This window comes from Mesocricetus auratus, unplaced genomic scaffold (assembly GCF_017639785.1).
Source record: "Mesocricetus auratus isolate SY011 unplaced genomic scaffold, BCM_Maur_2.0 Super-Scaffold_100006, whole genome shotgun sequence".
Classification (NCBI taxonomy): Eukaryota; Metazoa; Chordata; class Mammalia; order Rodentia; family Cricetidae; genus Mesocricetus; species Mesocricetus auratus.
This window is the reverse complement of record NW_024429190.1, coordinates 28,130,957-28,158,416: the sequence shown is the minus strand read 5'-3', so window position 1 is coordinate 28,158,416 and position 27,460 is coordinate 28,130,957. Positions and strand designations below refer to the sequence as shown.

The 27,460-nt window shown below is 38.1% G+C and overlaps 1 protein-coding gene across 5 annotated transcripts in view; it reads left to right on the top strand.

The window, feature by feature from the left end:
* Positions 1-27,460, top strand: part of Kcnip4 (potassium voltage-gated channel interacting protein 4) — a 1,120,502-nt gene that overhangs the window by 1,066,955 nt on the left and 26,087 nt on the right. For all 5 annotated transcript variants that reach the window (XM_005068787.4, XM_005068783.4, XM_040746571.1 and 2 more), the window contains one exon: positions 24,804-24,873. In XM_005068787.4, coding sequence (XP_005068844.2) covers positions 24,804-24,873 — 70 coding nt within the window. The remainder of the gene's footprint in view (positions 1-24,803; positions 24,874-27,460) is intronic.

The window sequence follows — 27,460 nt, the reverse complement described above, 5'->3', positions numbered from 1 at the left end:
GGAGACTTTTCTGAATGAACCTTAATATCTGATCTAACCTTGTGGTTTCATTTTCTCATCCCTTCCACAATTCTTCCATCTCTTATTCTCCCTCTCTCCCTCTATCTCCATCTCCTGGCTCTTCTATTACACCCATCTTTTACACATAGATCTCTGAGCCTTGAGGAAAGGGGTAAGACATCCTGTTCAGGGCTGAATGCTCTAAACTCTTTCACTCTGTACACATTCATCCTGATGTGGATCTCTGTAATAATTACTGTCTACTGCAAGATGGAACTTCTGTTATGAGAGTTGAGTGATGCAATGATCTATAAATATAGCAATATATCATTTGTAGTAAACTTACTGTTATATTCATTTTACAAAATAATAGCAATAGGCTTTCCTCTGGGAAACCTACTTAGTGTTAGGTTCCTGTCCTTGTTATCAGGGATGGGTTCCATCTCATGGAGCTTTAAAGAAGTTAAATCAAGAAGTGGTTGGCTAGTCTCATAATATTTATGCTTCTCTTATATAGTAGATAGATCTTTCAGGCAAGTTGTTGTTTCAGTTCAAAGGGTTTGTAGCTAGCTAAGTGAGAGTGATGATGACTTTTCTCCTCCAGTAGCTTGAATAGCAACTTCCAGCCATATGAGCACTAGTCAGCATGAATGAGGTTTCTGGTTGAGTACTAGCTCAATTTTACCCTTTCAATTGCTTAACCATGTATTGTCTTCAACTGTGCAGTAGTCAAAGCTAACCAATAAACTTGGCAATAGCCTGTAATGTTTAGGATTATATGCATCTATAGGACCCCTTTAGCAAAAAAATCAAAAATATATAACCCATTCCTGTTACCAGAGTTTTTATTTCATAGTATATTAGGTCTTCGGGGGGGGGGGGATACCATCTCACCCATTATGTGGTAAATCCATCTGTACTACTTCATATATTTATATGCTTTAGGAAGCTTCTGCATTAGTAAGTTTAGATAAGACTTCATAAAAGCCCTTAAGTAGTATCTGTTTCTCATCCATATTTCCTCTGCCCTGTAAAGGGAAACTTTTTCCTTGAGAGAAGCCTTCCCGCCAGCCTGGTTCTAGAGCCGCATCAGTCCCAAATAAACACACAGGAGGCTAAATTAATTATGAAGCTGTTGGCCTTGCTTGTTTCTTACTGGCTAGCTCTGACTTAAATAATTACCCCATAATTGTTAATCTAAGTATTTCTCTTACCGGAGAATAGTTCCGGGCTTCCTTCCCCATGGCGTTACATCTTGACTCTCTGTGTTTCTCCTTCCCAGAGTTCTCCTGGACTCCTAGTCCCACCTATCTAGATTCCTATTGGCCCAACAGTACTTTATTGACACAGGACTTCCACATCACTGCCCCATTTAATCCTCCTATTCTAATATTGCCTCTGTCCCTTTATAACTCTACTTCACTTTCCTTGAAATATCTCCTCCTAACCCCTGGTCTCTTGCCCACTTCTAATATTGATTGCCTGCACCCTATCTTTACTGTGACATCCTAAGATATTTCAAATATCAATGTGTCAAAAACTGAACTAATATGTGTTTCAGCTGTGGGAGTCTGCCTCTGCTTCCATCAGTCATTGGATGAAGGTTCTGTTTCCCAGACTCTCTGGCTGTGGGAATGTAGTCTGGCACTCCCCAGATCTATGTCTAAAATCCATATATGAGAGCATACATACCATGTTTTTCTTTTTGTGACTGGGTTACTTCACACAGGATGGTTTCTTCTAGTACCATCCATTTGCCTGCAAATTTCAGGATTCCATTGTTTTTCTGCTGAATAGTACTCCATTGTATAAATATACCACATTTTCTCTACCCATTCTTCAGTTGAGGAGCATCTAGGTTGCTTCCAAGTTCTGGCTATAACAAATAATGCTACTATGAACACAGTGAACAGGTGTCCTTGTTGTATGAATGTGCATATTTTTAATATATGCGTAAGCATTGAATTGCTGGGTCTTGTGGTTGTCTGATTCCCATTTTTCTGAGGAATCTCCACACTGATTTCCAAAGTGGCTGTACAAGTTGGCACTCCCACCAGCAGTGGAGGAGTGTTCACCTTTCTCCATATCCTTGCCAGCATATACTGTCATTGGAGTTTTTTATTTTAGCCATTCTGACAGAAGTAAGATGGTATCTCAGAGTTGTTTTGATTTGCATTTCCCTGATGGCTAGGGATGTTGAGCACTTTCTCAAGTGCCTCTCAGCAATTTTAGACTCCTCTATTGAGAATTCTCTATTTAGTTCTGTAGCCTACTTTTTAATTGGATCCTTTGGTGTTTTGGAGACTTGCTTCTTGAGTTCTTTGTAAATTTTGGAGATCAGTCTTCTGTCAGATGTGGGGTTAGTGAATATCGTTTCCCATGCTGTGGACTGCCTTTTTGTCTTGTTGACTGTGTCCTTTGCCTTACAGACGCTTCTCAGTTTCAGGAGGTCCTATGTATTAATTGTTGACCTCAGTGTCTACACTACTGGTGTGATGTTCAGGGAGCCGTCTCCTGTACCAATTCATTCATGGGTACCACCACTTTCTCTTCTAACAGGTTCAGTGTGGCTGGATTTATGTTGAGGTCTTTAATCCATTTGGACTTAAGTTTTGTGTATGGTGATAGACATAGATCTATCTGCATTCTTCTACATGTCAGCAGCCAGTTATACCAGCACTATTTGTTGAAGATGCTTTCTTTTTTCCATTGTGTATTTTTAGCTTTTTGTTGAAAATCAGGTGTTCATTGGTGTGTAGGATGTTCAATTCGATTCCATTGGTCTTCCTGTCTATTTTTGTGCTGATACCAAGCTGTTTTCAGGACTACAGCTCTATAATACAGCTTGAAGTAAGGGATCCTGATGCCTCCAAATGTTGCTTTGTTGAATAAGGTTGTTTTGGCTATCTCGTGTCTTTTGTTTTTCCATACAAAATTGATTATTGTTCTTTCAAGGTCTGTGAAGAATTGTTCTGGTATTTTAATGGGGATTGCATTGAATCTGTAGATTGCTTTTGGCAGATTGACATTTTTACTACATTGACCCTACCTATCCAAGAGCATGGGACATCTTTCCATTTTCTGATGTCTTCTTTGATTTCTTTCTTTAACGACTCAAAGTTCTTGTGATACAGGTCTTTCACTTGTTTGGTTAGCATTACCCCAAGGTATTTTTTGTTGTTTGTGGCAATTGTAAAGGGTGATGTTTCTTGGATTTCTTTCTCAGCCCTTTTATCATCTGTATATAGTAGGGCCTACTGATTCTTGAATTGATCTTGTATCCTCGTGGCCCTATTTATTAAGTTAACCCAACTCACAATATGGTTTATTACTAATGTTGAATTTGGTAAAAAGGACAATACCTGTAACAATGGCATAAAATAGAGGGGAAAACATATATAAGGTATAGTGCCAAAAAATCATTTTCTAAGTGTAGGAATAAGAAACAGGTCCTTGGAGAGTCACATCAGTTGTGTGCTGAAGTATGCTGAGAAATAATACATAACACACTACTGCTCCAACTCTTTCTTTGACAAAAAGTATCTGTTTTCAGATGAGCATTTTAAGTATCCTAGAAATAGTTTCTCATCTTACTAGGGATCCTGGGGAATAGATAGGCAGAAGATGTTTGCACCATGTTGAGAGGTTATATAAGGACCACACCACCCTGGATGTCTCATTTTCCAACAAAGATAGCAGGAATCTGAGTGTAATGCTATGATGATTTAAATTCACATATTGGCCTCTTTCTGGGAAGCAGGAGGTTAATAACCAACAAACCTGAAAATAATAATATCTGGGAGCTACCACAAGAAAACTCTTGTTTTCTCTTCCTCAAATGTGAAAACCATAAAACCAGCAGGTATATGCCTCCCTAGAGAAAGAACTGATATCACAGACTCATCCAAAGTGAATTTCAAATAGGATCTCTCACTGATTGAAATAATATTTTACCCTATTTGCAAATAAATGTCTTGAACACACATCAGCTTTTAAAATGAAAACATGTGCAGATGTAAAATGAAAGTGTTAGAATTGGTGTTATTTCATGATTCTTGTAAGCCTAGACTTGCTAGTTATTTTGAGGAAAGTCAACTTTTATGTATTAAGCAAATCAATGCACAAAATCTCTTTAAACTATTACAGCTAATAGAAAGATAAGAGTTATACTACTTCAGTTTCTGGGGTAAATATATTTCTGTAGTAAGCTACCTAATTCTTATAACCTCCAGCCTTTGCAGGACCTGGTAAATATATTTATATTCCTTTTATATGTATATATTTTAAGAGCTTCTGAAGTAGTAGGTTTATATGTGACTTTTCAATAGTCCTGAAAATTGAGCAGTCAAAATCAAAACAAAGAATTGGAGCTATTGAATGTTATATATTATTTCTCACCACAGTTCAATTCCCACTCATATGCTTAACTCTTAAAAATAGCATCAAGGAGGCTTTACTAGGACTTTCAGTAGGAAACAAACCCACCCAAATCAACTCAACCATGTAAATATCACAAAAAAATCACTAAAATCATCACTAATGAAAATAAAGAACAAGATTCAATAGTAATCCATATACACACTTTAACATTTCGGAGTTACATATATTGTTAAGAATGGTTTCTCTGTGTTCCTGCTATTTTTTCAAACTTTAGAGATGAGAGGAAGAAATTTGGATTCTCAGATTTTTTGAAACTTTTATCCAGCTGTGATAAATTCATCTTCAGTCAGAGCATGATAATTGAGAAACAAGAACCCAGAGGGGCAAGGATGGGTCTGCCCTCAACTCCTATTAGTTCTGTTTATCAGCAGCCTCATGCAGAGTCGATGCTAAATAATTATGCATGTAGTCAATACTCTGAGAAAGTTAGAAATGTAGTTCTAATGAATGAATGAATTAATCTGTCTTTCTAACGAGATTAGAACGTTTACTAAGTACATTATGCTAATGATCCCTCAGTTCTCTCCAAAGGCCTATGTAACAGGTGTAAATGTCCCTGATATATGATGTGGAGTCCAGTACATTTCAGAGATATCATGTTCTAGGGCTCTCAAGTCCCTCATTTAAAACGACCTACTATTTACATATGAAACTTATAACTATTCTCTAATATATGTCAAATCATCTCTAAGTTACTTACAATTCTAAAGAAATGTAAATACCATGCAAATAATTGCTATGCTTCATTGCACAGGGAATAGTGACAAGACTCAAGGCTCTGTAATGATTGGTATGGAAAACAGACATCCTTGGCCTAATTACAGTACAATACAAATAAACATAATAGGGCAGGCCTAACCCGGCGGTGGTGGCGCACGCCTTTAATCCCAGTACTCGGGAGGCAGAGGCAGGTGGATCTCTGTGAGTTCGAGGCCGGGCTGGACCGATAGCCTCCGAAACAATACAGAGAAACCCTGTCTCATAAAAAACCAAAAAAAAAAAAAAAAAATAGGGCAGGCCTGATCAAACCAGGCATTCCGATGCTGATGGAGAAAAGGTAAGCTGTAGCTACAGACATGCTTTTATCTCCATTTATGTGGGTGCAATATTGTGATCAATGTGCAACAAAGTCAACTTTGCTTTATGAAACATTATGGATTTTTAAATAACATTTCCTGACTGTATTTGGTTGAATTCATAGACGCAGATTCGCCAAATATTGATAGCCAACTGTATACTTTACCTATCTTAGAAAGTACAAACATTTGGTGCTCAACATAGCTAGCTGACCTTGAATTACCTAACCTTGTCTGAGGTCATCACACTTGAGAATGTAGAGTCTCTCTCTCTCTCTCTCTCTCTCTCTCTCTCTCTCTCTCTCTCTCTCTCTCTCTCTCTCTCTCTCCCTCTCTCTCTTTCTCTCTCTCTCTCGGTTTTTTGAAACAGGGTTCTCTGTATTGCTTTGGAGCCTGTCCTGGCACTCACTCTATAGACCAGGCTGGCCTCAAACTCACAGAGATCCACCTGCCTTTGTCTTACAAGTGCTGAGATTAAAGGTGTGTGCCTCCAACTCCCTGCTGTAGACCATCTCACTAGTGGATGATCACATCACTGATTACTCTATGTGCTATTACCTTGTCCTTCTGCCCTCTATCTTTCATTGACTTCTCTGTATCCTATAGCTCTGTTGAAAAGTAACATTCTTTGCGATATCTCTAGAGTCTTTCCAGATTCAGCCCTTCCATGCTTTCTTATAGAACTTATCACTATAGTAGCGAAATGATTATCTATACAGCTTGTGCTTTGCCTATCAACTAGACCCCAAACTCCACATGAAGGGCCTCTTCCTTAAGACTGATTGTTTTAGTTCCTACTTATTTCCATTCCCTCACATGTAGAGTATATTTCTAAAATATACACTGAAGATAACTAGAGGTGTGACTCAGTGAGTGGGGTCCTGGGTACCATTCCCAATATGTGAACACATTTTTGATGGCTATGTTATCTGTCATTTTGTCAGAGTACAGATTTGAAGATCACTTGGGAGATGGGCATCTGAGCATGTCTATGAGGAACTACCTTGATTGTATTAATTGAAGCCAGAAATCCCACTTTGATGTAAATGACAAGAGGAAGCATGCATTCCCTTGCACTCTGCTTCGTGACTGTGGATGCATGGTGACCAGCTTCAAGCTCCTACTGCCCTCACCTCCCTGCTGCAATGTATTGTCTTTGAACTTATGAGATAAAATAAATCCTTTCTCCCTTAAGTTTCTTTTGTCTTAGTATTTTATTATAGCAATGGGAAAAGAAACTAAGAAAAACATACATATATATGCATATATAATTATTAAAGAAGAAAAAGATTGATGGCTACCTTATATGCCATCATAGAGCCTTCGTCCAGTAGCTGATGGAAACAGAAGCAGAGACCCACTGCTAAGCACTGAGCCAAATTTCTGAAATCTAGTTGTAAAGAGGGAGGAGTGATGTGCAAAGTGATCAAGACCGTTCTGGGGAAGCCCATAGAAACAGCTGACCTGACCAAGAGGGAGCTCATGGACCCTGTTCTGGCAGCTTGAAAACCAGCATAGGATGGAACCAGGCTCCCTGCACGTGGGTGTCAGGAGTCCTGGGCAGTCTATGGGGTTCCTGGTAATGCAACCTAGTGTACGAATGGACATTGGGAGCTCATTCCCCACAGAGGGGTACTCTCTCAACTTAGACACAGAGGCCTAGGCCCTATCCCAAATTGTGTGACAGACTTTGATGACCTCCCATAGAAGGCCTCACCCTTTCTATGGAGCAGAAGATGGATGGGTGGGTCGGTGGAGGCATGGGAGAATGGGAAGGAGAGAGAACTGGTATTGATGTATAAAGTAAGATTGTTTCTAATTTAAATAAAGAAGGAATAAAGAAAAAGCCCTCAGATATTAAACTTATTTGAATTCCCACAGATATGTATGACATGAATAGATCTTAAACCAGGTACTATCAAATCCCCAAGGCTACAAACTGAACAATGTCTAAGAAAATGGGAGAATGGTTTGAGATTACCAAACCACTCTGATTAGTGCCTCAGAAATTAGTGAAACACATCTGTGAGGACATTTCAAGAGAAGGGTGATTATTCAGCATGTAAGAAAATCCCTGAACACTCACTGGTGCCACAGGCTGAGGAATCCGATGAATTAGAAGGAGATATAAAACACAACCCCCGACCCATGCATTCTCTCCCTTTCTCTGCTCCATGACACCCTAATTTAGGTGTTTCACCAGCTGGCATCCAGAAATCTCTGAATCTGTCAAGCAAAATGAACATTTCCTCCCCTTAAGTTGGTTACTTGGGTATTTTTTGTCACAGTGAGAAAAACCTATGACAAATGTCTTCCAGGATGACACTCAGCTTAGAAAACCATATATACTAGAATACGATAGTGTTTCTAGTGTCTTGGGTCTAGGATAAATTCATAATATTGAGAACATACCCCTTTAACAACATTAAGATAAGTTTTTCACACAAGGGGACTTGCCTTGCTTTGAAACAAATAATTGGGGTAAGTAGAAGCATTTGAAAAAATAACTGTAAATTACATAACAAAAAAATTTAATTTGTTGATTTTGAAAACTGCAATGTGGTTATATAAGAGGATGTCTCAATTTTAGGAAGTATATGTGGGTAAGCAGCTCTCTGAACTCAAACGATTAGATGATATTTAAGAACAAATAAAATATTTATGAAAAATGAAAAAATGACAAAAGCTCATAGGTGCCTGAGGCGTCCCAGTTGTAAAAACAAACCATCCTGGCATGTCTAACATGCAGGGAAGTGTTTCCAGATGCCAGGTGGATACAGTTTGCATATGATCTATCTCTTTTGATTCTCATTAATAAATAGCCACAAGATGTGTATACTGATTTCAAAGGCTGAAATTATTTTCTTATGAAACAATAAAGTGAGCTTGCTCCACATCCACAGTAATGTTTTCACACTCAAAATCTAGAATCTGTTTTTGTTGCTGTGTGTCAATTTGTGAGACTTCTTGTTTCCTAAGACCTACAGTTACTGTTGCTGCTATTATGATTATGTTTATTATTTGGTTCATTAAAACCAACAGTGGCCGTGCCATCAGAAAGTAATCAGAAACTTAGCTCTGTTGCTTCCATGTAATAATCTAGAAAGGATGCAATAATGTCTCTGAGCTCTTATCTCCGAAACAGTTAAGGCCTCTCGGTATTCAATTTAGGAGCAAAGCTAACTGACACTTTTTGTAAGGAAGAAACAGCTTCCTTGACAGAAATGTAGCTGGATATGCACCAAGCTTAGGGAAAGATAAACCCTGAAAACTAAGGACCAGAAACTGTGATTCCAGTTAACAGAGAGGACACCACTGCCCCCTTGTGTCTCAAAAGGACATTAAGCTATAAAGAATGATGGAGGGCACCTTCGCTGTGTATCTATCACCTGAGCTCCAGGGAGCCCTGTGAAGAGTGCTGTGACTGCTGGATGGAAATAACAAGGCTCAGCATCACCTATGAACCACCATATCAAAAAAATCTCATGGAGAGGTGCTGGTAGCACTCTCACCTTGAGCCAGGGCACGAAACGAGCCAAGAGACAGTACAGTTCCAGCAGTGAGACTTTCTTTACAATGCAGTCTTCTGACACTGCTAATCGTCTGTTCTCTACAGAGAAGAAAGTTGAAGAACCATCAGGCAGAGTCAAAATGGGGATTAAAATTTCTCAAGTCATTTACTATAGACAGAATGTATTTATCGGGATAAACACTAATTTTATTTACCTCCAAGCCTCAGAGTCTCAGGGCTGCTCCAGGAAACTGCAGGTAATAAAGGAGAAGAAATGAGAGAAATGAAGGGGTACATGTGTGTAACCGCACATGTGCATGCACCTGTCCACACGTGTTCACTCCCATGAGAGAACACATGCATTCATACACATTAAAAACTTAGTTGTTCCGTTCTATGCAATAAGTTTCAGTATGATATTAGCTTCTTCCATTTTTACTCTGCTTTGCACAGTATTTAAGTATGGAGTCACTTATTGTGGATATTTGAGTTATGCTTCTCACCACAACAGCCCAAAATCTCCTGGGGAATGTGGACATGCCTACTGATTTGTCCCTGTGTCCCCAGGGTCTCAGTAAGTGCTTGCTATGGGAATAGTTATTTATTAAATAGATAGTTTATTTTGTTTCTAGGAATTCATGGGGTTCAAAGACATTGTAATAAAATTACACAGTTTTTTAATAGTTACAATAATGTTTGGGAAGAGGCTTAGTAATGTGTAAATTTCTGTAGTCCAACCCCAGTTCAAAACCCAGACCCCTGACTAAACCTCTGTCTGACCCTAGCAATGTTCCTTAACCTATCCTGAGCTCGTTTGTTATAAATCATGTGGGAAAATATCTACTTACTATGAGGATTTAATGAGAACATGTTATCTCCTCCGCTGCCTGGCTCAGCGCCCAGCAAACTGTGGACCATCATTAAAAGTTAGTTTTATTCACCCTCCACAGCTCCAACCTTTCCTCAACTATTCTTTGGATATAATTTAGAGAAGGTGTTTCAAACTCTGAATCCACATAAAGCAATTCAACTGTATATATCCATCTATTGTGATAATCACAGATGATATATGTCTATGTCTGGAAGACCTGTCACCAAACTCATTTCAACACATAAACTCATTTTTGTATCCACATTCGATCAAGAAATACATAAAATTGTAGGAATAGTGAAGCTTAGGTTCGAATGATTTTTTACTACAAGTAATGGAAAATCATTTAATAACATTGTACAGCCAATAAGGAATGCATATGAGTTCACATTAGAAGCTCATGAATGATAGACCTAATGAAATTATAAAGGATTCAGGATTAGCTAATATGCCAGAAGATGAAAGTTCAATTGCAAGGGAACAGAATGCTGCAAAAGTGCCCAAATACACCTTGCTATAGTCATGTGAGCAAATACCCACGTCAGAATATTTTATCCTTCTGACTGAGACTCCTGACTCTTCCTCTTAAGAACTTTTTTAGCCCTAATTTCTTTCAACATCTCTAGGTTGATGCCATGCCAAGGTGAAAATGGTTCATCAATTAATAAGATCTTCATAATGAACAAATAAATAAATAAAGGACACACCTTAGCACATGGAATCCTATTCATAGACTTTGCAAACTGAATAAATTTTGTTTTCCCAGCTGGACCTTAGAATTCTGAGTGACAGCCTTCCCTTAGTCCTCATACTCTTCATTTGCTGGCTGCAGTGTAAGAAAATAAACCATTTGTTAGGGTAACTTCTGTCCTCTGATACACTTGGGAACATGTGTTGCTATGAAAACTGGTCATGTCCTAATGAAAACCCCTGACCATAGTAGGTCATTTGATTCCATTGTTTCTTCCTGATGCATCTCCTGGGTCAGGGCTGCATGAAATTCTGTGTGTGCAAGGTGAGCATGGCTGTCTGCATGTGAATCTGCACACGTCTCTCTGTAACTGTGCTACATAAGTTGGTAACTCCCCCCAAGAAGCATGAGCATACCATATATAGCCCAAATATTATTTGTCTCACAACAACTTTATTTTTATTACATGTATTTATTTCTGAGAATTTCATACATAAATATAACCTTTCACACATAAATACAATCATATAGATACTCTCTCCACTTTTACCTCCTTTAAGATTCTCCCACACTTCCTTTTCATTTTGTGCATTCATCTTTTGTAACCCAGGTACTTCCCACATTGCATAGGAGGGTTTGCCCCATATTTTTACCATAATATTTTAGTTTTGATTACTAGAGGATTATTCCTGAATGTTTTTCAGATTTTCATTTTTTAAAGCAATTCTTAGATTTATTTCTTGTATGTCTGTGTGGGGGAGTATATGTGGTGTCAGAGGTGTGCATGTATGACAGTGTGCATGTAAAGGACAACTTGCAGGCGTCCATTCTCCCCTTGCACCATATGGTTCCTACAGATCAAACTCAGGTTGTCTTGTTTGGTGGCAATTATCTTTATCCAAAGTTGTCTCACTGGCCCTATCTATAAATATTTAATTAAAACCTTAAAGCTGAGGAAATGGCATTTGATGCAAAGCAACTATTGAAGACAAGATATGTCATCTAGAAGAGTGGGAAAAATTTGGGGGATAGATGTTATAATTATACTCTATTGTTACATGTCTGCTCTATAGTCCATTACAATATTTCTAGTGCATTTCCTCAGAGCTATGACAAACTTATATGAAATGCTAAGAGGTTTCCTCATAAACTGAAAATATAAAAAACTCATGCCACCATCACAAACTAATTTTCTTAGTATTTTCCTGTGAGTACATGTGTCTGCCTCCAAAGTACTGTCCCTACACTTCTCATGATGGCAGCACTTTTAACATACTTTCACTTATGCAAGTGTCATTGGGAATACTTTTCATTTAGGTTACTAATGAAAGGCTCCTGAATTTCTATTGACATTTATTTCTACAGTCATGACCTTTGTTTTCCTCAGCTCTCATTTACAATTACAGCATCCTCCTTTATTTGAAAGTCAATGCTGATGATATCAGATAGAACAAACTTCATTTACAATAGAAGAGTAGGAGGCCTAATTCTGTTTAATAAAATCATTGCATTTAACTAGACATGTTCTATTTTGGGTCCGAGCATTTTGATAGATGCAGTTTAATCTTCATGTGTTGCACTGATGTTACAATCACCCATTCTATAAGTGAGTTCTGCTTGCCAATGTCTGGTTAATATTTAATGAACAATTCACAATGTGCAAAGTGGAGGCTGAAATATCATTGTGTACATTTTATTTACGAGTTTCATATCAGCTCTCTGAGGCCAATATTATTTCAATTTTGTAGAGAAATACAATGAGACAGGAAGAGAAAACGAATTGTTTCAACTTACACAGCTCCTAAGTGGCAAAAATACTTAAATTAAGTTTTCAACTTTACATGGAAACCCAAGACTATTATCATTGTACTAGCTTGCTCTAAACATGCCCTAGCAGAAAATACCAACAATCTCAGGGAAGAAAAAGCATCTGTGGCATAGTGCGTGAGCCAAGATTATTGGTAATACTCAGCAGACCATTATATAACTACATGAATGACTGTAATTATCAATGCAATCTCCATACCTTTAAAATAGGAGTATGAAATTGAATTATCTTGAAAATTGTTCTGAACACTGAAGTTTCCTGGATCTGTAATCCATAGAATATAGTCTGTCATTTTCCAATTAAGGGGTTGGTCGTAGTTTTTCCCTTGTGGCAGTTTTAGTCATCTGCAAACTGAAGGGATTATTAGCATCCATCCTTCTGAGTGAAATAAACCATATATCAAATATTCAAAACAAATCCTGGAACGTAGAAAGTCATCCTGTGCTCATCATCATCACCACATTGTCGTTATAAAAGTCAATGTTTACGAAAGCAAACAAATAAACAAGCAATAAACATTTAAGACCAATGGTGGTGGTGGTGGTGATAGCCGCAGTAGCAGCAGCGCACACCTTTGATCCCAGCACTCAGGAGGTAGATGCAATTGTATCTCTGAATCAAGGCCAGCTTGGTCTACAGAGTGAGTTCCAGGAGAGTCAGGGCTACACAGAGAAACCCTATCTCAAAAATTAAAAAAAAAAACGATCAATATTTACTAATACTTATATCCTAGAAGCAAAATATTTATTTTATAGCTGAAATTGGTCCCATCACATGATACAGCTAAGATAATCAAATAGGCCATATTTAACACAGTTATATTGTCCCAAAAGGCAGAGATCTTATCATCACCAGCTGACAAACTTACAGCAGTTATGTACAACAAAATAAGATTTCACATTTATTGGATTCTAACCGTATCATGGTGAGGGGTTTGAACAAAAATAGTGGAAACACACTTGTCATTACACATTAATGCAAAAACAGACATTCGGAAATCTCTACATCCTTAATTCTTGACAGAGCAACACTTACAAAAGTCTTGAGCTTAAACTCCAAACCTTTGCCATTTTTAGGGTCCATCTATTCATGAGAGGAACAATTACACAGTCAGGAAGAAGACAGAATGGTCCTTACTGAACTAAAGACAACAATTTCTATAAAATCCAAACACCTCTCTCTCTGTCTCTCTCTCTCTGTCTCTCTCTCTCTCTGTCTCTCTCTCTCTCGCTCTCTCGCTGTGTGTGTGTGCATGTGTGCATGTAATCCATGTCTACATCCAATTTTTAGTAAAATTGTGTCATGTGTGGCTTTCTCTATCACAGGCACGATGAGAGAATCTAGTTGCTAATCAGATATTGAATGTTTCTCCAAAGGAGGATATTTCTACAGTTGATCCTTCAGATATCATGGGCATGATTATATATTTAAAATGATATTTTAAAAAGATGATCCAAAGCCTAGAGTGCATAACAATTGATAGAGTCAGAGGGCTTGGCTCTAAAGAACTTTATATTACACAAGAATTAAAATGCAATTATTTAGAACTTATTTCTGTATCTGAATGCTCAGAATAATAGGAGACATATGAGAGATTTTAAAAGCATTTAGTGGGACTGGATAATTAACTGAGGAGATAGGAGCAATTGTTGTTCTTGCAGAGAACCCAGCTTAAATTCCCAGCACCCACTTGGTGCCTCATAATTTTCTGTAATTCCAGTACAGTGTATTCAGCTCATTTTCTGACCTCCACAGGCAACAAAACAATCATGAAAATGATACACAAATGTAAATCCAGGCAAAACACCCTTATACATAAAATAAATAAATAAATCTTAAAACATAAAGGCACTCAATAACACTTGTTGATACCTTTGGGGCTTAGCTCAATTGGTAAGGTGTGTACTAAGCATGCAAGAAAAGCTATATTCTATCTCCAGCATGAATGGATGAATTTGGAAGCAATCATTTTGAAAAAAGCAACCCAGATCAGAAAGACAAATGCTCTGTGTCTTTTCTCATGTGTGATACTATGTTTGAAGCTACTGATATACACATCTCATTTAGAATAACCACAGAGATCAAGAAATAAGTAAGGTGCCATGGGCTGATATCAGAAAACAGAAGATATAATACATTGATCTAAAGAAGCATAGGGAAATAGAACAGGAATAGTTAAATGGAGTTGGGAGGTTAAAAAAAGGATAAAAGAAGGAATAATCAACACTAAAGACCTTCTGAAAAAGCCATAAGAAATACTACTACTGCAGATGCTTCCCACAATACAATAATAGATATATAAGAAGAATGTAAATGTAGTTACCCTATAAATGGTAAACAATGTCATTAATAGATACCATAGACTAACAAATGGAAAATCCAATGTCAAGAATAGTTTACTTCTATGAAGTTGGCCAGGGAGGTCCCATAGACTCCCCCAAATAGTACAGGTCATTTTACAATGATATTGACTACCTTCCATAACCAGACATAAAACAATATTGCAGAAGGCATCACATACTTGAGAAATAGAACATAAATAAGCCAAGCTTGTATTGACCAGGAAACTTCAACCCTACTGGCTAGCTTTCATAATACTAGAAGTTGCTATGTATGCTATCAGACAAGAAAATCTTATCCAGCTGTGAACCCTCTGAGCTACATTAATAAGTTGCTTGATAAGATATGTCCACTGATGAATAGTAGTACAAATGTTATAGGAATAATCACACTCTTTCTGAATGGATTTAAGATCTACTCCACAAAATTTAATCCATACCTGGCATTGTAAAGAGATAAAAGCCTGTGGTAGATAGATCATAGGTACTAGGGGAAAACCTATTACTATTACTCTGCTAATGGAACCTTAAACCAATTCCCATTGACTTCTTGTAATGCACATAGATTACTGCATCTCTTAAACTATGTGTCTTTTTGCAGTAGACAGCAGTTAACAGAGATTTGAAAGCAAGTGTGGAGTACCTGCCCCCAACCACTAAATGTGACATCTATATTGCACTCTGGCCACTGTGGACAAATAGATGGCAAGACTATAAGAGCCAGAAGCAGTAGATTACTACAAGGACATTATGTTTTTCAGACACAAAAGGTTGAGGTACATATGGACTCACAGCAGTTGTCACATTATACCTAAGATCTGTGTAAGTACAAGCAAGACAAAATCCCAGCATGGATGGATAAGGAGAGCACAGAATGCCACACCACTAGCTGAAAGGCTACTGTCAATTAATATCTGCAATGGAAATGATAGTTATTTGTCTTTAAGTATGTAGTTACTAAAGGTATAATGCAGTCCAGTGGATGGTCACACACGTAAGAGTGTATTAACAGGCTAATAGGTCTCAGTGGGTTTTAAAAAAAAGAATAACAATTTTGGGCTCTGTAAAGAAAGGAACATCTGCATCAGGTAAACAGGCCGGCTTCCCGGCCTGTGTTCCAGTGCCTGCAGATCGCCTGGAAACTGCACAGAGCTCCCAATCCCAGGGGAAGCCAAGCACCCCAGACTCCAGACCTTCTCTCCCACCAACGAGACCAGGAAACCAGAGGAGGCAGGGAGACCAGGGGAGTAGCTGTTCCGGATCAGGTACAACAGGACCCAGCATAGGGTCCAGGGGACCAGGTAGGAGGCTAAGCGCCCCAGATTCCTGTTCTTCTTCTCCACCCACGGGACCAGAATTTGGACAAGGAATAGAAGAACCACCAGATTATTGGACTTGCTAGCACCCACCAAAAGGGAACTCTGGTCCCCAGACCAGTAAGGGGCTCTTTCTGCACCCACTAGAAGAAGATATGGGAAAGAGACAATACAAAAACACAGTCAGCAACAGAAAAACAAATATGACACCGCCAGATTCTAGAGACTCCACAACAGCAAGACCCCAACATTCCAATGTGAACGAAGCAGAAGAGAACGACCTTAAAAGCACTTTCATGAAAATGATAGAGGCCCTAAAAGAGGATATAGGAAAATCCCTCAAAGAAATGGAAGAAAAAACAAACCAAAAAATGCAAGAAATGGAAGAAAAAACAAACCAAAAAATGTAAGAAATGGAAGAAAAAACAAACCAAAAAAGGCAGGAAATGGAAGAAGAAATGAAGCAAAAAATGCAAGAAATGAAAGAAAAAACAAAGCAAAAAATGCAAGAATTGGAAGAAGAAACATACCAAAAAAGGCAGGAAATGGAAGAAGAAACAAAGCAAAAAATGCAAGAAATGGTAGAAAAAACAAAGCAAAAAATGAAAAAAAATGGAAGAAGAAACATACCAAAAAAGGCAGGAAATGGAAGAAGAAATGAAGCAAAAAATGCAAGAAATGGAAGAAAAAACAAAGCAAAAAATGCAAGAATTGGAAGAAGAAACATACCAAAAAAGGCAGGAAATGGAAGAAGAAACAAAGCAAAAAATGCAAGAAATGGTAGAAAAAACAAAGCAAAAAATGAAAAAAATGGAAGAAGAAACAAACCAAAAAAGGCAGGAAATGGAAGAAGAAACAAAGCACAAAACGTGAGAAATGGAACAAAAAGCAAACCAAAAAATGCAAGAAATGGAAGAAAGAACAAACCAAAAAATTCAGAAAAGGCAACAAACGGATGAAAAGATAAACAGAAAATTGCAAGAAGCAATGCAAACACTGCAAGGGTTGAAAACTGAAATAGAGACATTAAAAAAAAACACAATCTGAAGAAAGGCAGAAAATAGAAAAGCTGGATAAACAGTCAGGCACTACCAATACAAGCATTACCAACAGAATAGAAGAGATGGAAGAGAGAATCTCAAGTGTTGAAGATACACTAGGAGAAATGGATTTATCAACCAAAGAAAACCTTAAATCCAACAAATCCTTAACACAAAACAACCAGGAAATATGGGACACCATGAAAAGACCAAACCTAAGAATAATAGGTATAGAAGAAGGAGAAGAAATCCACCTCAAAGGGGCAGAAGGCATATTCAACAAAATCATAGAAGAAAATTTTCCCAACCTTAAGAAAGACATGCCAATGAAGGTATAAGAAGCCTACAGAACACCAAATAGAGTGGACCACAAAAAAATCCCCTCACCACATAATAATCAAGACCCCAAACATACAGAATAAAGAAAGAATATTAAGAGCAGCTAAGGAAAAAGGTCAAGTAACATATAAAGGCAGACCTATCAGAATTACACCTGATTTCTCCATGGAAACTCTGAAAGCCAGAAGGTCCTGGATAGATATTCTACCTACACTAAGAGACCATGGATGCCAGCCCAGACTACTATACCCGGCAAAGCTCTCAATCACTATAGACGGAGAAAACAAGATATTCCATGACAAAACTAGATTCAAGCAATATGTGTCCACTAACCCAGCCCTACAGAAAATTTTGGAAGGAAAACTCCAACCCAAGGAAGCTAACTACAACCAGAAAAACATAAGCATTAGAGAATCCCTCTCTGCCAACAGCCAAAAGAACAAAGGGGTGAAATTCCACACATAATTCCACCAACAACAACCATCGCAAATCGAAGAAGGATGAGCAATCAATGGTCATTAATATCCCTCAATATTAATGGCCTTAACTCACCCATAAAAAGACACAGACTAGCAGAATGGATTCAAAGACAGAACCCTTCCTTCTGCTGCATACAAGAAACACACCTCACACTCAAAGACAGACATTACCTGAGAGTTAAAGGTTGGGAAAAAATTTTTCAATCAAATGGACCCAAGAAACAAGCAGGGGTAGCAATCCTAATATCTAACAAACTAGACTTTAAAATAAAATCAATCAAAAGAGATGAAGGAGGTCATTACATACTCATCACAGGTGAAACCCACCAAGATGAAGTGTCTATCCTGAACATCTATGCCCCAAATACAAAGGCATCCACATTCGTTAAAGAAACATTATTAGAACTTAAATCTCATTTAAAGCCGACACAGTTATAGTGGGAGATTTCAACACACCACTCTCACCACTAGACAGGAATACCAGACAGAAACTCAACAAAGAAGCAAAGGATCTAATAGAAGTAATGACCCAACTGGGATTAACAGATATCTATAGAACATTTCATCCACATAAAAAAGAATATACCTTCTTCTCACCACCACATGGAACCTTCTCAAAAATCGACCACATACTTGGCAACATGTCAAACCTCAGCAGCTACAAAAAAATTGGAATAACTCCATGCATCTTATCAGACCACCATACTTTAAAATTAGAATTGAACAACAAGACAAATTGCAGAAAACCTACAAACTCATGGAAATTGAATAATGCTCAACTGCACCATCCCTGGGTCAAAGAGGAAATAAAAAAAGAAATTAAAGACTTCCTCGAATTCAATGAGAATGAAGACACAACATACCCAAACCTATGGGACACTTTGAAAGCAGTGCTACAAGGGAAGTTCATAGCACTAAGTGCTCACATGAAGAAACAGGAGAACAGTTATACCAGAGAATTAACATCACAGCTGAAAGCTCTAGAACATGAAGAAGCAAACTCCCCCAGGAGGAGTAGACGCCAGGAAATAATCAAATTGAGGGCTGAAATCAATAAAGTAGAAACCAGGAAAACAATACAAAGAATCAATGCAACGAAGAGTTGGTTCTTTGAGAAAATCAACAAGATAGACAAACCTTTGTCCAAACTTACCAAACAGCAGAGAGTGAACACGCAAATTAACAAAATCAGAAATGAAAAGGGGGACATAACAACAGACTCTGAGGAAATCCAGAGAATCATTAGGTCATACTTTGAAAACCTGTACTCCACAAAATTCGAAAATTTAAAGGAAATGGATGACTTCCTGGACAGCTATCATTTGGCAAAACTAAATCAAAAACAGATAAGCAATTTAAATAGACCTATAACCCCTATGGAAATAGAAGCTGTCATCAAAAGTCTCCCAACCAAAAAAAGTCCAGGTCCAGATGGCCTCAGTGCAGAATTCTACCAGAAATTCAAAGAACAGCTTATACCAATTCTTCTCAAAGTGTTCCACACAATAGAAGCAGAAGGGTCTTTGCCAAACTCTTTCTATGAGGCTTCAATAACCTTGATCCCCAAGCCACACAAAGATACAACTAAGAAAGAGAACTTCAGACCAATATCCCTCATGAACATTGATGCAAAAATACTCAATAAAATATTGGCAAATCAGATCCAAGAACACATCAAAACAATCATTCACCACGATCAAATAGGTTTCATCCCAGGGATGCAGGGATGGTTCAACATACGAAAATCCATCAACGTAATCCACCATATAAACAAGCTGAAAAACAAAAATCACATGATCATCTCACTAGATGCTGAAAAAGCCTTTGACAAAATCCAACACCCCTTCATGATAAAGGTCTTGGAGAGATCTGGGATAGCAGGGACACACTTAAACATAATAAAAGCTATATACAGTAAACCAACAGCCAACATCAAACTAAATGGACAGAAACCCAATGCAATTCCTCTAAAATCAGGAACAAAACAAGGCTGTCCACTCTCTCCATACCTTTTCAACATGGTACTTGAAGTTCTAGCTATTGCCATACCACAACAAAGGGGGATCAAGGGGATACAAACTGGGAAGGAAGAGGTCAAACTTTCACTGTTTGCAGACGATATGATAGTTTACATCAATGACCCAAAGAACTCTACCAGGGAACTCTTACAGCTGATTACCACCTTCAGCAAAGTGGCAGGCTACAAGATCAACTCAAGAAAATCAGTAGCCCTACTATATACAGATGATAAAAGGACTTAAAGAGAAATCAGAGAAACATCACCCTTTATAATTGCCACAAACAACATAAAATACATTGGGGTAACACTAACCAAACAAGTGAAAGACCTGGATCATAAGAACTTTGAATCTTTAAAGAAAGAAATTAAAGAAGCCCTCAGAAAATGGAAAGATCTCCCATGCTCTTGGATAGGTAGGATCAATGTGGTAAAAATGTCAATCCTGCCAAAAGCAATCTACAGATTCAATGCAATCCCCATTAAAATCCCAGCACAATTCTTCACAGACCTTGAAAGAACAATAATCAATTTTGTATGGAAAAACAAAAGATCCAGGATAGCCAAAACAACCCTGTTCAACAAGGCAACGTCTGGAGGCATCATCATCCCTGACCTCAAGCTCTATTACAGAGCTATAGTCCTGAAAACAGCTTGGTATTGGAACAAAAATAGACAGGTAGACCAATGGAATCGAATTGAAAACCCGGGTATTAACACACACACGTACGAACATCTGATCTTTGACAAAGAAGCTAAAAATATACAATGGAATAAAGAAAGCATCTTCAACAAATGGTGCTGGCATAATTGGAGACTGGCATGTAGAAGAATGCGGATCGATCCATGTTTATCACCACGCACAAAACTTAAGTCCAAATAGATCAAAGACCTCAACATAAATCCAGCCACACTGAACCTCTTAGAAGAGAAAGTGGGTGGTACCCTTGAACGAATTGGTACTGGAGACAGCTTCCTGAACATAACACCAGTAGCACAGACAGTGAGATCAACAATTAATAAATGGGACCTACTGAAACTGAGAAGCTTCTGTAAGGCAAAGGACACAGTCAGCAAGACAAAAAGGCAGCCCACAGAATGGGAAAAAATATTCACTAATCCCACATCTGACAGAGGGTTGATCTCCAAAATTTACAAAGAACTCAAGAAGCAAGTCTCCAAAACACCAAAGGACCCTATTAAAAAGTGGGCTGCAGAACTAAATAGAGAGTTTTCAATAGAGGAGTCTAAAATGGCTGAGAGGCACTTGAGAAAGTGCTCAACATCCTTAGCCATCCGGGAAATGCAAATCAAAACAACTCTCAGATACCATCTCACCCCTGTCAGAATGGCTAAAATCAAAAACACCAATGACAATTTATGCTGGAGAGGATGTGGTGAAAGGGGGACACTCCTCCATTGCTGGTGGGAGTGCCAACTGGTTCAGCCACTTTGGAAATCAGTGAGGACATTCCTCAGAAAAATGGGAATAAACCTACCACAAGACCAAGCAACTCCACTCTTAGGCATTTATCCAAAAGATGCCCATTCATACAACAAAGATGTCTGTTCCACTATGTTCATAGCAGCTTTATTTGTAATTGCCAGAACGTGGAAGCAACCTAGATGTCCCTCACCTGAAGAGTGGATAGAGAAAATGTGGTACATCTACACAATGGAGTACTATTCAGCAGAAAAAAATAATGGAATCATGAGATTCGCAGGCAAATGGATGACACTAGAAGAAACCATCCTGAGTGAGGTAACCCAGTCACAAAAAGAGAAACATGGCATGTACTCTCTCATATATGGATTTTAGACATAGATCTGGGGAGTGCCAGCCTACAATCCTATGGCCAGAGAGTCTGGGAAACAGAAACTTTATTTAGTGGCTGATCGAAGAAGAGGCAGACTCCCTTGGTTAAGTACTGAGCTGAACTCAAGAAAGCCAGTAACAGAGAGGGAGGACCGATGATCAAAGGGATTAAGACTGGGCTGGTCTAACCCCAGAAACAGCTGACCAGACAAAGGTTAACTCTTGAATCCCAGGCATTAGCCTGGGAAGCCAGCATGGGACTGATCAAGACCCCCTGAATCTGGGTGTCAGTGAAGAGGCCTAGGGATTCTATTGAGCCTTGGGCAGCAGATCAGTACCCATCCCAAGTATATACATGGACTTTGGACTCCAATAGAACAATGTGAGGTGCACTCTCACCCTGAACTCTTGGGAAAGGGTCTAGGCCCTGCCCTATATGAAATGACACACTATGGACACCCCCATGGAGGGCCTCACCCTCCCTGGAGAAATGAGGGGATAACGGGGGGGGGGGGAGGGCACGGGAGGAAGGGAGGGAATGGGAGAGGGACCTGGAACTGACTTGTGAAGCAACCTTGATTCTTATCTAAATTTAAACTGGAAAATAAAATTTAAAAAAAAAGTAAAAAAAAAATGATTTCACAAGACAAAAATCATATGAGTAAAACAAACATTTATGAGATAATCAATTTCTACCAATCCATTCATATTATAAAATATGTTTATTAAATATGCCTCAAGATAACAGGTAGGTGACAAGTTTACAAAATGTAGACAGCCCTTTATATTTGACCCTTGTCTTGTGTCAGCATCACTTTAACTGTGAGGACAATTTACAATTCTGACTATGCAAAAAATTTCCACCTGATGGCAGACAGCCAAACGTTTTCTTTCCCTTTGTGGCCACAAACAGATGGCTCATGGTTAAATAGGTAATAAATCACAATTTACATGTGTGAGAAGGTCCAACCACAAAGTGTTCAGTTGTGCTTATAATTGGTCCACTGCTGCCAACGGGAGTTATTTAATCAAAACTTTTGAGTGATTGAGTATTCATATGCTACTTTATGTCTTTTTCTAAGTTGAAGATGTTGGTTTTAACTCTTATACATTAGCCATGGTTCTCCATAAGAAAAACAAATGGATTCTATATATGTATAAGAAGACATATGTTCATATATGCAAAAGGTGAAAGGAAAAATAGCAAGGGAGAGAGAGAATGGAAGAGGGAGGAGAGTGGGATGGAGAGATAGGAGGAAGGGGAGGAGAAGAAAGGAGAAGGCAGACTAACTGAGTGACTGACAGATAAAATACCTTGGGAGCTTTGCAAGTGCAAATTCTGAAGTGGGAAGGCAGCAGGCTGTGCAATCAGGAAATGTTTGCAGCATAATAAAGGCATCCTTATCAGCCAGAGATGCACTCACATTGCCGCTGATGTCTATGGCAGTCTACCAGGGAATCCCTTACTGCTTAAGACTGTCAGACTGTTCTTTTCAAGACTTCAGTGAGATTGAGTGAATCTCACCAGCATTTCAGGGGATGGATTCCTTTAGAAAAGTTCAGCAATTTAAGTGCAAATTTCATTCATAAACACTTTCAGGGAAGCATCCAGAATAAGGCTTGATCTTATTTGGGCCCCAAGTCACAGAGAAAAACAGCACATGAAATTAGCCATGATTTGGTCTGCCTGTTTGTTTGTTTGTTTCTGCTTTTTTAACATTTTTTCTCTTTTCTTTGCTCCAATATTCTTAGATCTTGGAATCATTACAAATTACAGTTTGCATAGAACTCCTTTCATTCAAAAATAATTGTAATAACCTGAAAAGTCTTAAGTCTACTTGCATCTTCCCCTCTGCCTCACTGAATAGCCATGGACTTTCCGGTTTACATCTTCACAGGAATGGAGATATTCTGACTACTTGTCATTGACTGGTTAATAGGTTGATAGGTTCTGTAAACACACACATCAAAGCTATCAGTCTGAATTGTTTGCACAGCAAAGGCACTACCTCTCACAGGAACAAATGAGCAAATAGAAAATCCCCCTAAGGAAGCTCATTACAAGTGAAGAACTAACTGACTTAATAGAATAAACAAAGCCCACAATAGCATAACAAGCTTATTAGTAAAGTGATGATGATTATAGGGCTTAAAAGAATTGTTGACTGTTTTCAGTAATAAATACATTTTAATTTTTTAACTTCTTATACATGTACTGGTATTTATGCCAGCTCTCCCTTTGTTCCCTCCAACACCTCGTTAGTGATATTTATTATTGCTATATTTTAAATATATGTATATACTTATATATGTACATATACATATATCCCATTAAATTCATTTAGCATTGCTTATATGTATATGATTTTAGTGTTCCTATATGGTATTTGGTAACTGGTTGAAAGTTCATCTCTGAGTAAGACTGACTCCTCTTTCAACAATCATTAAATGCTTGTAGCTTTTCATCTAGATGTGGATCTCAATTAGATTTTCCCTGTCCTCATTGCATGTCAATTGGCTGGTGGTTGAAAATGGTAAAAAGGGAGCTGACCACTGAGCTGGTTATACTGGGTGCTATAAGGAAGCAGGCTGAAAGAGCCATGGAGAGCTAGCCACTAAGCAGAACTCTTCCATTGCTTCTGTTTCAATTCCTGCCTCCACATTTCTCCCTCGAGTTACTGCCCTGTTGCCCTTCAGTGATGGACTGTAAGCTGTAATATAAACCCATTCCTCCCAAAATTGATTTTGGTCATTGATCAAATAGTTTTAATAGAACACAAGCAAGGGCAGTGCGCAATATGAAAAGATATTTAAACCTTCCGTTTCAAGTCTTTTATTCTTTGAATACATGAGAAAAAATACGTTATTCCTTCCCTACTGCAGTGTGTGTGTGTGTGTGTGTGTGTGTGTGTGTGTGTGTGTGTGTGTGTGTGACGGCTAACCTTCTTTGCACATCTTTGTATGGTTGCCAGTTCTATTCAAAATGTATAAAATCACTTTTATGAAGACTGCTAATATCACTTCTTGCCGCTTTCTCTAGGAATGCCCCAGTGGTGTTGTTAATGAAGAAACCTTCAAGGAGATTTACTCCCAATTCTTCCCACAGGGAGGTAAGTACAAATGTGGACTTGTTAACATATTCACAGAGCTAGAATTATGCATGCAATCTTGAATTGGGTTTAATCTTTCATAGTGTGACTCTACATTTTTAATCTTCATGTAAAATAATTAATGCACAGTATAGAAGCTCATGGAATTTTGAGTGTATTATAAAAAGAAGCTACATTCAAATCATTGAATCTCTAAAAAGCTATTTCTCAATTTATTCCAAGTAATCCCATGTGACCAGCATGATGAGTCTCATATGCACACGGCTTTCTGACCTTTATTAGGGGGTCCTCAAAATGGCTTAAAGCTCTATCAAGCACATTGTGGTACTCATTTGATTTTCTCAGCTCTCAAAATTAGGGCAAACGCAATTACCTTCAATTTACAGATGTGAAATTTGGGGCTTAGCGAAGTTAAATGATTCTATTAGGGTCACATATCAACTCAGTGGTAGATCTGGGTTATAACCTAGATTTTTGTGTGTGTGTGTGTATATAGCTCTAGCTAGTGTACTTTCTGCTATCTCCTTTTCCTTTCAGTAGCTTCTTAGTATAACTTCGCACCTGAAAAAAATTAATAAAAATATTACTTTGATTCTACTTATAATAAAACTCTTCTTAGAAAATTGGTGTCTGCATGTTAAAGATGAGTGAAGAGATGCATGTGCAACTGTGTCTTTTCTAACTTGACATTGAGACCAGTGTGTGTCCAGCTACATGTGAGGAAAAACCAGAGCAAAAGTATGTAGCCCCTCTCCAAATACATGATCCTATAGTTAGTCTCTTTGGCAGGAGGTCAATATAAATCAAAGTCAATATAAAGTATGACCTGTAGGATGTGGAGTTAAAAATAGAACTATGTGAACCAGCTACAGATGTAACTAGATGTTCTGCTAAATCATGGGCAATTAAAAGGAGTCTAATATAGACCTGGACAGCCTTTTCCTTCACCACCCAACCTCCTTCCCTGTGATTTTTCATTCATATAAATATGGAAATTACTGTACAGAAAGACAAATTCACTTCTGGAGTACATACATCAGTCATTCATGGCCTCATCATCCTCTCGGGAATTTTCCTGTTCAGGATAATGTCTTTCAGTTTTAGGGACAGCAGAGATCATAGCATCTAGGTAAATGGAGTATAAGCAAAGAGATAGCATACAAACAAAGATGACAATTTATGAGAAAGTGACAGGATTTTAGTAATTACTTAAGTTATATGGTAGAAAAAAGAAAAAACATTAGTGGTAATATCCAGAAGTCTGTCATGGTTACCAGGTAATTTGCTACAAAGAAGATTTGGGTTATAATGATCTCATCATTGGACAAATTGCATTTAAGTAGCCTGTGAGCATTTAGTATCAAGAAATCAGTAAACAAACAAACAAACAAAAAAGATCAGAAGCTACATTGGAGAAAATCACAGAGATTTGTGTCTTATTAACAATGAAGTAGTGAGTTGACCCACATTGAGATTATTTAGAACAGTGTGTTCATAAGACGTGAAAAGCCTCATGGGGGATGAAAGGAAATAAATCCATGAAGGATAGAGAATGGATAATAAGAGACATATGAATAAGCACAAGGAAAATTGACAGTTATGAAGGTAAGAAAATGGAGACATTAAATTCAGTGTCTTCCAGAAAGGTAAGGCTCTGAATACATCCTCAGGACACAGCAGCATGCAGAAGGACATGCAAGTCTTTGTTGAGTTTGATCTGAGTAACTTTCATAAAGGGTGCCAAGCATAGACAAGAGCCCAACTTCAAAGGCTAAGGGGGTTAACAGGAAGTATACGGAAAATGACAGCCAGCAGAGAAAGCTTTTGCAACTAGTCAGGGAGCAGTAAGAGGTATCAAGAAAGCAGAAAGACCACACCTGGCAGATATGGAGGATGAATTTGTGTTTTGTTTTTTGGGGATTTTTGTTTGTTTTTTTTAATGTAGCAAAAGCTGGGAGGTTACATACAAAAAAGAATCTTGCAAAGAGAGAACTTTTAGTAGCTTCATACAGAGGACATATAAGACATATCCAGGAAATAGTGATAGAGTAGAGTCTAGCAAGGACATAAATTAGAGTCTAGAAATATTTCACAGGACTATGGTGGGACCTAGGCCTTCATTTTGCCTTGAAATCTATTCAACCTAGGAAGCTACTACTGCCTCTTCCTGTGCATGTGGCTTGGCTATTATTTTCTAAGAACTACAACACATAGCATCCCAGGAAATTACCTGGTCTTTAAGCAAGTGGAACTTGCAGGTTAACTTTTGAGCATTGCAATACAAATTTATAAAACTCATTTTAAAACATATCCAACTCTCAAATATTAATTGTTTCGTATAAAAATTCGATTGTCTTTAGTTTGTTTTGTAATCCATTTAGTTGTGGGCCTTTCAGTGATTTTAAGAGAACTCTAGCGGTCAGTGGTAGGGTACTCCTTTGATCCCAGCACTCAAGAGGCAGAGGTAGAGGCAGGCAGATCTCTGTGAGTTCAAGACCAGCCTAATCTACAAGAGCTAGTTCCAGGACAGGCTCCAAAGTTACACAGAGAAACCCTGTCTCAAAAAAAAGCTTTTAAAAAACAATTA